General features: G+C 43.3%; 1 protein-coding gene across 2 annotated transcripts in view; it reads right to left on the bottom strand.

The window, feature by feature from the left end:
* The window catches only part of NPAS2 (neuronal PAS domain protein 2), a gene marked incomplete at its 3' end in the record, with an annotated part of 111,868 nt that extends 99,195 nt beyond the window's left edge, over positions 1-12,673 (bottom strand). The window contains exon 1 of one of the 2 annotated variants that reach the window (XM_079721378.1): positions 12,621-12,673. In XM_079721378.1, the coding sequence (XP_079577504.1) occupies positions 12,621-12,652 (32 nt within the window). In that variant the 5' untranslated portion in view covers positions 12,653-12,673. The remainder of the gene's footprint in view (positions 1-12,620) is intronic. The other variant, XM_079721377.1, reaches the window with a different exon arrangement.
* Positions 12,674-12,981: the final 308 nt, after the last annotated feature.

The raw sequence follows: 12,981 nt of genomic DNA, 5'->3' as shown, positions 1-12,981 counted from the left end.
AACAAATAATCTTAAAATTTGTATGGAGACACAAAAGACCCCGAATAGCCAAAACAGTCTTGAGGGGAAAAAAACGGAGCTGGAGGAATCAGACTCCCTGACTTCAGACTATACTAAAAAGCTACAGTAATCAAAACAATACAGTACTGGCATAAAAACAGAAACATAGATCAATGGAACAAGATAGAAAGCCCAGAGACAAACCCATGCACCTATGGTCAACTAATCTATGACAAAGGAGGCAAGGATATACAATGGAGAAAAGACAGTCTCTTCAATAAGTGGTGCTGGGAAAACTGGACAGCTACATGTAAAAGAATGAAATTAGAATACTCCCTAACACCATACACAGAAATAAACTCAAAATGGATTCGAGATCTAAATGTAAGACTGGACACTATAAAACTCTTAGAGGAAAACATAGGAAGAACACTCTTTGACATAAATCACAGCAAGATCTTTTTTGATCCACCTCCTAGAGTAATGGAAATAAAAACAAAAATAAACAAATGGGACCTAATGAAACTTAAAAGCTTTTGCACAGCAAAGGAAGCCATAAACAAGACGAAAAGACAACCCTATGAATGGGAGAAAATATTTGCCAATGAATCAACAGACAAAGGATTAATCTCCAGAATATATAAACAGCTCATGCAGCTCAATATTAAAGAAACAAACAATCCAATCCAAAAATGGGCAGAAGACCTAAATAGACATTTCTCCAAAGAAGACATACAGATGGCCAAGAAGCACATGAAAAGCTGCTCAACATCACTAATATTAGAGAAATGCAAATCAAAACTACAGTGAAGTATTACCTCACACCGGCTAGAAAGGGCATCATAAGAAAATCTACAAACAACAAATGCTGGAAAGAGTGTGGAGAAAAGGGAACCCGCTTGCACTGTTCGTGGGAATGTATATTGATACAGCCACTATGGAGGTTCCTTAAAAAACTAAAAATAGAATTACCATATGATCCAGCAATTCCACTATTGGGCATATACCCAGAGAAAACCATAATTCAAAAAGACACATGCACCCCAATGTTCACTGCAGCACTATTTACAATAGCCAGGTCATGGAAGCAACCTAAATGCCCATCGAGAGACGAATGGATAAAGAAGCTGTGGTACATATATACAATGGAATATTACTCAGCCATAAAAAGGAGCAAAATTTAGTCATTTGTTGAGACATGGATGGATCTAGAGACTGTTATACAGAGGAAAGTAAGTCAGAAAGAGAAAAACAAATATTGTATATTAACGCATGTACGTGGAACCTAGAAAAATGGTACAGATGAACCGGTTTGCAGGGCAGAAGTTTAGACACAGATGTAGAGAACAAACGTATGGACACCAAGGGGGGAAAGCCATCGGGGGGTGGGGATGGTGGTGTGCTGAATTGGGTGATTGGGATTGACATGTACACACTGATGTGTATAAAATTGATGACTAATAAGAACCTGCTGTATAAAAAAATAAATTTAATTTAATTTAAATTTTTAAAAAAATTTAAAAAAGAATATTCCTGTTATGTAAATTGGTGCAGCCACTACGGAAAACAGTATGGAAGTTACTCAGAAAACTGAAAATAGAGTTACCATATGATCCACCAATCCCACTCCTGGGCATATATCCAGACAAAACTATAATTCAAAATGATACATGCACCCCTATGTTCATAGCAGCACTATTCACAATAGCCAAGACATGGAAACAACTTAAGTGTCCATCAACAGATGAAAGGATAAAGAGGATGTGGTACATATACAATGGAATATTACTCAGCTATAAAAAGAATGAAATAATGCCATTTGCAGCAACACAGATGGACCTAGAGATTATCATACTAAGTGAAGTAAGTCAGAAAGAGAAAGACAAATACCATATGATATCACTTAGATGTGGAATCTAAAATATGACACAAATGAACTTATCCGTGAAACAGAAAGAGACTCAGAGACAGAGAACAGACTGGTGGTTGCCAAGGAGGATGGGGGTTGGGGGAGGGATGGAGTGGGAGTTTGGGGTTAGCAAATGCCAACTATTATTATATATAGAATGGATGAACAACAAGGTCCTACACAGGGAACTATGTTCAATATCTGGTGATAAACCATAATGGAAAAGAATATGAAAAAGAACGTATATATACATATAACTGAGTCACTTTACTACACAGCAGAAATTAACACAACACTGTAAATCAACTAGACTTCAGTAAATTTATAAAAGAGTGTTCCTGTTAGAATTTGATGGAAATGTAGAAAAACATGATGGGAAATATGTCAAAACATTAACAGTGTCTATCTCTAGGTGGTATGATTATAAATCAACTTTGTTTACTTCTTCAAACATTTCAGTATTTTTCTTTTTAAAAAAAAAATTTATTTATTTATTTAGGGCTGTGTTGGGTCTTCGTTGCTGTGCGCGGGCTTTCTCTAGTTGTGTTGAGTGGGGGCTACTCTTCATTGCGGTGTGCGGGCTTCTCATTGCGGTGGCTTCTCTTGTTGCACAGCACGGGCTCTAGGCACGTGGGCTTCAGTAGCTGTGGCACGCGGGCTCAGTAGTTGCGGCTCACGGGCTCTAGAGAGCAGGCTCAGTAGTTATGGCACACGGGCTTAGTTGCTTCACGGCATGTGGGATCTTCCCGGACCAGGGCTTGAACCCATGTCCCCTGCATTGGTACGTGGATTCTCAGCCACTGTGCCACCAGGGAAGTCCCAACATTTCAGTATTTTTCAAGTGTTGTTTTGGTACTGTTTATGTATAAGAAAACATACCCAAAATCATGGGAATAAAGTTGACCTGCCTATTGCGTAAGACAGTATTGTGCTAAGGGTCTTCCATGGAAAATCATGAAGAATTATTTGGAGAAAGGGGAAGGACTGTAGACAGAGAAGTTTGTTTTGTTGTTACTATGTTTAAAATTTTTTTCCAGATTTTTTTTTCAATGCAGCATGACATAAAATGGAACAAAGTTTGGTTTGCTTACGTGCTAATTGCAGCCATAGTACCTTTCATGTGCTAAGAAGCCCTGAAACTTTCCAAAAGGGAGAAACAGTAAACAGCATGGCTCAAACGTGTTTTTGAGGGCACTTCCTGGGATTAGAGTTTCCTAGAATACATTTTGGGAAACTCTCGCATAAAACAAGGTCGATTTAAGGCCCGGCTCACCCCTCCTCATTTCCATAACCACGCAGCATCCCTGCACACCAAGGCAGCGGGGTTTGCGGGCATCGCCGAGCCCAGGAGCCTTCAGCAACTTGGTTCAAGAAGAGAACATCAGAAGAAAAAAAAGAAGAGAGAGAGAGAGAGAGAACGTCATCTGTATGGGGGGTGGGGAGGGGAAGTCACCCCCACAGAGATCAAGATGGGTCAGGCTGGTGCCACTCTCATCTCAGAAAAATCTGGCAACTCAGTCTGTTTTCTACTGCACAGCCCCAACTAAGCATTTGGGGCATGAATGAGCTCCACTGAGCCTGTTCTTCTCTTGTGAGATGTAACGGGGACATCCTGACTCTTAACCAGAGTTATCAGAAAATGTTGAGGCTTAAATGGGAAGCTGGCCTCATTTCCTAGTGATTCTTACTTAATGTTTACCTGGGGGGAGGATTTCATGGGAGCACAATCCTTAGGAACTTGTTACCAAAATTCTAAGAGAAATGTTTAGACTTTTCTGAAGGAAGGCTGCATTTTCAAGATGGTGGACTTCCAAGCATCCTTTTTCAATTTAAAATAGGTTGGGAGAAACCCACACACCTATGGTCACCTAATCTATGACAAAGGAGGCAAGAATATACAATGGAGAAAAGACAGTCTCTTTAATAAGTGGTGCTGGGAAAACTGGACAGCTACGTGTAAAAGAATGAAATTAGAACACACCTTAACACCATACATAAAAATAAACTCAAAATGGATTAAAGACCTAAATGTAAGGCCGATACTATAAAACTTTTAGAGGAAAACATAGGGAGAATACTCTCTGACATAAATTGCAGCAAGATCTTTTTCAATCCACCTCCTAGAATAATGAAATAAAAACAAAAATAAACAAATAGGACCCAATTAAACTTAAAAGCTTTTGCACAGCAAAGGAAACCATAAACAAAATGAAAAGAAAACCCTCAGAATGGGAGAAAATATTTGCAAATGAAGCAACCGACAAGGGATTAATCTCCAAAATATACAAACAGCTCATGCAGCTCAATATCAAAAAAAAACAAACAACCCAATCAAAAAATGGGCAGAAGATCTAAATAGGCATTTCTCCAAAGACAATGGTTAAAAAGCACATGAAAACCTGCTCAACATCACTAATTATTAGAGAAATGCAAATCAAAACTATAATGAGGTATAACCTCACACCAGTCAGAATGGCCATCAACAAAAAGTCTACAAACAATAAATGCTGGAGAGGCTGTGGAGAAAAGGGAACCCTCCTACACTGTTGGTGGGAATGTAAACTGGTGCAGCCACTATGGAGAACAGTATGGAGGTTCCTTAAAAAACTGAAAATAGAACTACCATACAATCCAGCAATTCCATTCCTGGGCATATATCAGGAGAAAACCATAATTCGAAAAGATACATGTACCCCAATGTTCATTGCAGCATTATTCACAATAGCCAGGACATGGAAGCAACCTAAATGTCCATCACCAGAGGAATGGATAAAGAAGATGTGGTACATATATATACAATGGAATATTACACAGCCATAAAAAAGAATGAAATAATGCCATTTGCTGCAACATGGATGGACCTAGAGATTATCATACTGAGTGAAGTAAGTCGGACAGAGAAAGACAAATATTATATGATACTGCTTATATGTGGAATCTAAGAAAGGGCTACAAATGAACTTATCTACAAAACCAAAACAGAGTTACAGCTGTAGAAAACAAACTTATGGTTACTGGGGGTTAAGGAGGGAAGGGGGGATGGATAAATTGGAAGACTGGGACTGATACATACACACTACTATATATGAAATAGATAACTAATAAGGACCTACTGTATAGCACAGGGAACTCTACTCAATACTCTGTAATGGCCTATATGGGAAAAGAATCTTAAAAAAGAGTGGATATATGTATTTTTATAACAGGTTCACTTTGCTGTACACCTGAAACAACATTGTAAATCAATTATACCCCAATTAAAAAAAAATAAAGCATTCAGACAAAAAAATAGACTGGGAGTTTGGGGTTGACATGTACACACTGCTATATTTAAAATAGATAACCAACCCTAACCTACTGTATAGCACAGGGAACTCTGCTCAATATTCTGTAATAACCTAAATGGGAAAAGAACTTGAAAAACAGTAGATATGGGAGGGACTTCCCTGGTGGAACAGTGGTTAAGAATCTGCCTGCCAGTGCAGGGGACACGGGTTTGATCCCTGGTCCGGGAAGATCCCATATGCCGTGAAGCAACTAAGCCCATGCGCCACAACTACTGAGCCTGTGCTCTAGAGCCCGCGAGCCACAACTCCTGAGCCTGCATGCCGCAACTACTGATGCCCGAGCGCCTAGAGCCTGTGCTCCACAACAAGAGAAGTCACTGAAATGAGAAGTCCACGCACCATAATGAAGAATAATCCCCGCTCACCGCAACTAGAGAAAGCCCACGTGCAGCAACCAAGACCCAATGCAGCAAAAAAAAAAAAAAAGAGTAGATACATGTATATGTATAACTGAATCACTTTGCTGTACACCTGAAACTAACAACATTGTTAATCTACTCCAATATAAAATAAAAATTAGAAAAGTAAAATTTATTGAAATGATTGAAAGGGAGTTAAGGAAATTGCCCTTTGCCTCAGATGCCCCCAGGAAGGTGCCAGGTCTCCCTGAGCTGGGACAGTCCCAAGTTTCTAGGCCTACCAGGAAAACATTTCTCCTTCTGACAAGTCTTCTTGTCAACCGAGGGACCCCACTAGGGTGAAAGCCAAGAGCCCCAAACAGAAGGAGGCGCCGTTCCCGTCTCTGTTTACTGGGCCACAGTAAGAATTAGCATTCTGCCTGCAAGTACACTGCTACCCTCCCCTTTGCTTTGAATGCAGAGTCACTCATCTGGAAACTACAGGGTAATAGGAATGAATCGTGTGTCCTGATACCACTATGTTCTCGCAATGCCTGCTGCTGCCTTAATCACCAAATAAAACAGACAGAAAGGAGCCTCAAATTTTTTACTGCCGTTTTTTCCCTGTGTGTGGGCTTATGACGATGTACATAACACCCAGTCAGGAGCCTAAGAAAAACACAGCAAAATTAGCATGATAGATGGGCTCCAGCTGGGAACAGCCACATGCACTGCCCAGGGCCAGGATTTTCACTCCGCACTGGGCCTGACACAGGGGCATCAGCAAGTGTGCACAGGGCAGAAGTCCTCCAAGTGGGCTACAACCTTCACGGTGCAGGCCGGCCTTTCCTGTTACACCTACGTAATTTACAACAGAGAAATAAAACAACGAGGTCAGTCTCTCCTCTTAACCAAGTTACTCTCCACGAAAGGACACCCAGCTGAGAAAGCAGAGCCCAGAAATTCGGATCATCCTCCTGGCTCTGCCGAACACAGACCGCTTTATGCTTGGAGGATGCCCCCAACCTGCCTAAAAGCTCTTGGAGGGCAGGGTAATGCTACGTATCCCCTTCTGTATCTTCCACTTGTTCACATGCTTAGTTAACCAATCCTGATGCGAGGGTGATGGAATGGCAGCTGTCATTGGTCCACATCAACCAACGCCCCCAGGAGGGACCGGAAGTAACAACCAGCCTCCCAATGCTGGAGCTTTTCCTTCTGCAATGCCTGCTTCTGCAAAACTGCCTGTAGAGACTTACCTGGTGGCGCAGTGGTTAAGAATCCACCTGCCAATCCAGGGGACACGGGTTTGAGCCCTGGTCCAGGAGGATCCCACATGCCGTGGAGCAGCTAAGCCTGTGTGCCACAACTACTGAGCCTGCGCTCTAAGGCCACAAGCCACAACTACTGAGACTGTGTGCCACAACTACTGAGGCTGCGTGCCACAACTACTGAAGCCCGTGCTCCCCAACAAGAGAAGCCACTGCAATGAGAAACCTGCGCACTGCACTGAAGAACAGACCCCACTCGCCGCAACTAGAGAAAACCCATGCACAGCAACGACGACCCAAAGCAGCCAAAAATTAATTAATTAATTAATTAATTAATTAATTTTTTAAAAACCCTGAATGTATAAGCTTCTTATCTATTGTGTTTTAACTCCTCCCTCTTGCCTGAACCATTTCACTGGTGTTGAGACTAAGGATTAGGGTCAAAGAATAATGTAATGGTCTAGCTTGTGTTTCAGAACCAGCACTCGCCCTGCAGAGAACTCCAAGCAGCAGCTACTCTTGCCTGACACTCTTGATCCTTATTGACAAAAGGCCACAAAAAGGAATGAAATTTTGCCATTTGCAGCAACACTGATGAAGGTTAGAGGTTATCACACTAAGTGAAGTCAGTCATACAAGAAAGACAAATACCATATGATATCACTTATATGTGGTATCTCAAAAATGATATAAATGAACTTATTTACAAAACAGAAACAGACTCACAGACAGAAAACAAACTTACAGTTACCAAAGGGGAAGTGGGGGAGGGATAAACTAGGAATTTGGAATTAACATATACAAACTACTATATATAAAATAGACAAACAGGGGCTTCCCTGGTGGCACAGTGGTTGAGAGTCCGCCTGCCCATGCAGGGGACACGGGTTCGTGCCCTGGTCCGGGAAGATCCCACATGCCACAGAGCGGCTGGGTCTGTGAGTCATGGCCACTGAGCCTGCGCGTCCGGGGCCTGTGCTCCGCAACGGGAAAGGCCACAGCAGTGAGAGGCCCGCGTACCACAAAAAAAAAAAAAAAAAAAAAGATAAACAACAGGATCTACTGTATAGCACAGGGAATTACACTCAATATCTTGTAATACCTAAAATGGAAAAGAATCTGAAAACAGGAGACAAATCTGAGTAAAATATGTATGTATTATGGATATATATGTATGTATAACTGAATCACTTTGCTGTACCCCTGAAACTAACACAACATTGGAAATCAAGTATACATTGATTTTAAAAAAAGGTGACATGGTTAGCAAACATTTGGTCCTGTCCAAAACATCCATAAGTCATCTGGTCCATAAGATGCTTGGTCCACACCAAAATGTCCTTGAAATTTGGTCCTATCCAAAACTTCCAGGGAGACATCTGGTCCATGCCAAAAGGTCCTTGATATTTTGGTCCCGTCCAAAACCATTTGGCATGGACCAAATATGTTCATGGATGTTTGGGATAGGACCAAATTTCAAGGGCCTTTTGGCGTGGACCAAATATCTTATGGACCAAGTGTCTCATGGACATCTTGGACAGGACCAAATGTCCTGCAAGGGGCAGCACAATTCTAAACTCACCACCCATCCTCCCTCCCTCAGTGAAAATGCACGAGGTTATGGAAATAGACCTTCACTGATAAGAGATAATGTAATTTTAATTAATGCCAATGAACTGACCATTTAATATTGGATTAAAGGAGGCTCACATGAAAGACTTTCTTCTTAGCATTCAGTTCTATCAAGAAATGGAATGAGCTGTATTTTACAATACTGCCCAGTTACAGAAGCTTGCTTTCTTTGGAAAGTGATGATTCTTATCAGTGCTTTCTGTCCCTACCCCTTGGGCACGTGGGTGAATCATGTCATGAGAAGTTGTCAGGAGCCCAGACTTTAGGAACTGATGCCTGAATGTGAATCCCTGCCTGCCTGTGTGACCCCTCAGCCTCCGGCTTCTCCACTGTAAAATGGGACTAAAAATAACCTATGTCAAGGTTTAGAGTTAATGCATGTAAAATGCTGCAGACACACAGTGTGTGCCCCGGAAGTGTTAGCTTTTCTTATTAGCACTGTGTACCCTGCACTGTGCTAGGGTCTTATACCGAGCTCCATTTAGTTCCTGCAATAACCCTAGGAAGAGGGTGCTGCTATTAACACCCCCATTTTACAGAGTAGGAAACTGAGGCTAGGAGACTTTTTTTTTTTTAGCTTGTCTAAGGACGGAAAGTAAAAGTGGCAAGAATCAAAGCTGGGACTGTCTGATTCTAAGCCCATGCACTTCCTGCCACACCACACTACTTCCTGGATCACACACACACACACACACACACACACACACACACCGCCAAACAGTGTCACATCAGAATTAGAAAAATGTGCTTATGACTGGTAAACTGTGCCTCATTATCTAGGGATCCAAATGTCTCTCGATCAAACTGTTTCTTTTCTGAGTACAAGGACCATGTTTTTACATCTTCCCTAAAGAAAAAGCACATAGTTCTGTACACACAATAGGGCACTCAATACTCACTGGATTTACATGGAAATTCACAGCAGAAAGTGGATCCGTGTCCTGGTTTAGAATACTTGATCAAACAATCCAAATAAAACATGAATTCCCCAAAGCTTTGAAAACCTTGCCTAATATAGCTCATGTTTTCTGGAGACAACGAGAGATCTGATCTGAAGCTAAACATTTCTAATCTCATCAAAAATACCGGGAGTGAAAACAATTCATATCAGACCTCCAGGTGGGATTAGGGGAAGGGCCTCCCATGTTGCTGCTATAAAACCCACACAGCTAGAGGCTTTGGAAGTGATACAATTTTAGGATTGTGTTTGTTTTGTCCTTGTTTTTTTTCCCCCAAGTGTTATGAAGAATACTGCATTATTACTGCTATTCTGGCGAAGAGATCTGGGTATTCCTAAACATTCTAAAACCCGTTTCCCCATCTGAGGACAAGAGGGGAGTGAGGACCAGCAGCCTCACTGCCCGGTGTCTGTGCTGGGAGGTTTCCAAACAGGCAATTTGGTGGCATGGGTGCCCACGGCTCAAAGCAAATGGGGATGGGAATAAATGGAAAGAAACTGCATACAATTGGATTTCTAAGAATTTTTAGCCAAGATTTTATTGGAATATCTATATTGGATGATCTCTGAGTATGGTACAGCCTAAACATGCATTTTACCTCTTCTTGATTTTGAGGTAAGCCATGCAGTAAAAAGACAGGGCTAAGACTGTGGGCCTGGGGGTAACATTAAAGATGATGATGGCAAAAGCCAAACTCCTATGGACTCAAAGTCACATCAGGACACGGTCTGGACCTGCCAGAGAGACCAAATTAGTTCTCATGTGAAGAGAGATGTGTGTGGTCCGGAGAATAAGAACAGAGTCCAAGGTTTAGGAAGCCTGTATTTATCTTCCACTTCTGCTACTCGTTAGAGCTTTAGGTGTTTGACAAGTTACTTAACCTTATTGGGCCTTAGTTTCCTTATCTGTAAAACGGGAAAAATGATGATACACCCCTCAAAGGAATGTGGAGGAGTTGATACGAGATAATGCATAGAAAAGTACTTAGCCTGGTACTGTGCACCCGAAAGTTATCAGGGAACACAGGACACGCCCCGTGACCACTGGCCAGCACCACTGACCTTTTCATTATTGCTAATGGGAATAGCTTATAAATGTGTTAATGGAAAATGTCCTGCATCTTCACATACAGGTAGCGATTAATACTTAAAAAATAAAAAGCTTCTTGGTGTATTTTGTGGCTGTTCCCAAAATAGCCCGAGAGGAGGGCAGGGCAGAAATGATGACCCTCGTGTTACAGCTGAGAAGGTGGAGGCTTGGCGAGGTGAAGGGGCTTATTGGAATCCATCAGGTAGGACAGGGCCAGCCAGGAATGCAGCTCAGGCCTCCGCCTCCTGCCCTGTCTCCACAGCGACCTGGCAGGCAACGAAGAGGCGAGATGCCCCAGAGCAGAGAGCTGGAAGCCTGCCAGGGAGAGACGGCATGACTCCGTTCCAGTCTGGTCTCGTCTGATCTATTCATTGGCATGTTGCTTGGGACCCACGTGGATTTTACAGCCCTTGCAGGTGGTGGCCTAAGGGAGCCATGGTCCCCAGTGCCAAGTGATGTGCCTGTTAGTTCAGAATAATCCGGGGAGCTCCTCATATTATTGTTTGTTTACCTTGTTATTATGGTACGTTTGCAAACCTATGGAAAAGTAGAGGCTTGGAGTATGATGAACCCCCAGTGCTGGTCCTCCAGCTCCAACAGTCCTCACTCTACACCAACCTGAGTTTGCCTACCCCTCTGGCATTGCCCCGCTCCCTGGTGTTTTTAAGGAAATATTTGGGAAATTAACAACCAATGCACACTTCCCCTGTGCCCCACAGGGGAAGATTCAGGTCTCATAGGTCTGAGTGGCTGGGGATTTATTGTTCTCAAGGCTGCCCCCACACCAGGTGACGTGGAAGGACAGACCCCCCCCACCCCGGGGGCTGCTGAACTGGGCGACTTCCGAGGGCTCCATCATTCGAAAGTGGAGGATTCTGTAGGTGACAACCAGGTAGTGGGCTCTGTGAAGGGAGGTGGGCAAACCCTTCAGCCCTGTAGGTGTTTAAGAGGCTGGCAGAGGGTGGAGGGACCTGCCAGGCACAGGCAGTGCAGAAGCAGAGAGGAGAGAGCTTGGAGGAAGGCGGCTGGTCCTCCGGGCCCGAGCGAAGGCCTTCCTGAGACAGGACATCCCGTGTCGCCACAGGACACCACTGCTGGGCCTGTCACCGTGCAGCCTAATGATCTGTGATCACCTACCCATCACCACCATTCACCTGGGCCCTCCTCATGGGCACGCCTCTTGTTCATCTTTATTTCCCCAGAGCCTGGTGTAGTCACTGCCAACTCGGTCTGATCGTACGAGATAGATAACATCCGACTGGCCTCTACCTTCAAAATAGCCACTTTATGGGGGACTTCCCTGGCGGCCCAGTAGTTAAGACTCCACACTTCCAATGCTGGGGGCACGGGGTCAATCCCTGGTCAGGGAACTAAGATCCCGCATGCCCCGCAGTGAGGCTAAAAAATAAAAATAAAAAAATACAAAATATCTACTTTATGACTCCACCTCATATACAGTAGGTGTTCAATAAATGTCCAGTGAAGGAATAAGCATGGACATGGTTCGAACAGTGCTGACGTGCCAGCGACCAAGCTAGGCTTTCTGGTCAACCCGACAACAGTGCCAAGCAGCTGTGATATCCCCATTTTCCCATGAGGAAGCTGAGATACCATATATGGAAGAGCTTAGCCCAGTGAGGATGGTTATTCCATGTTCAGTGCGTGCTGATGATTATTCCAATTACTGTCCAGGGCCAACAGCTCCCTGACAGCACATCCAGGATTTAAACCCAGCCTGGCCTGGCTCCAATCAGGCTGCCTTGCCAAGCAGTGTCCATCCTGGAAATGCAGTAACTGGAGGCTTCTGAAAGGAGGCCCCAGTCAACAGGGTCACCACATGGACATGTGAAAACTATAAAACACTTGGCAAGTCCCAAACAATCAGTAATTTCTGGGTAAGGAACAAAATTGAGGGAACTGGTTTGAATTTTTTGAGCAGAGCGATGCAGTATTTCAAGGAGTACATGTGCCCCAGCCGCCTGCTTGGCTGTGCTTTCCGCTGTAGCGTGAGGACAAGCAGGGTTCAGACGGCGGACCACACGACACTGCCGGGGCGGGGAAGTCGCCCCTCTTACCTCTTTGCCCTGTCTTTCTCATCTTCATCCATTAGATTGTCTCTGCAGTTTTTCCTGCAAAAAAAAAAAAAAAGAACAGATGATGACTCTCTGATTCTCGACCTTTCTCACAGGTCTTTCTGGTTGCCATCATTTTGGTCTGATCTAAATCACATGCCTGAATCCACAGGTTCTCAAACTTTCTGGTTCCCAGCAACTCTTTGCACCCTCTCAAAAATGACTGAGGACTCTGAAGACCTCTTGTGTATGTGGGTGAAAACTGAGAAATCTTAAATATACAATATTCCGTTAAGCATCAGAGAGATGTCATCAACAGAACTCTAAGAGCTTCTGGAAAGGACCACTGTATACTCAAGAGAGT

This window comes from Hyperoodon ampullatus, assembly GCF_949752795.1.
Source record: "Hyperoodon ampullatus genome assembly, chromosome: 15".
Lineage (NCBI taxonomy): Eukaryota > Metazoa > Chordata > Mammalia > Artiodactyla > Ziphiidae > Hyperoodon > Hyperoodon ampullatus.
The sequence above is the reverse complement of the archived record's forward strand: the minus strand, read 5'-3'. Positions and strand labels throughout refer to the sequence as shown.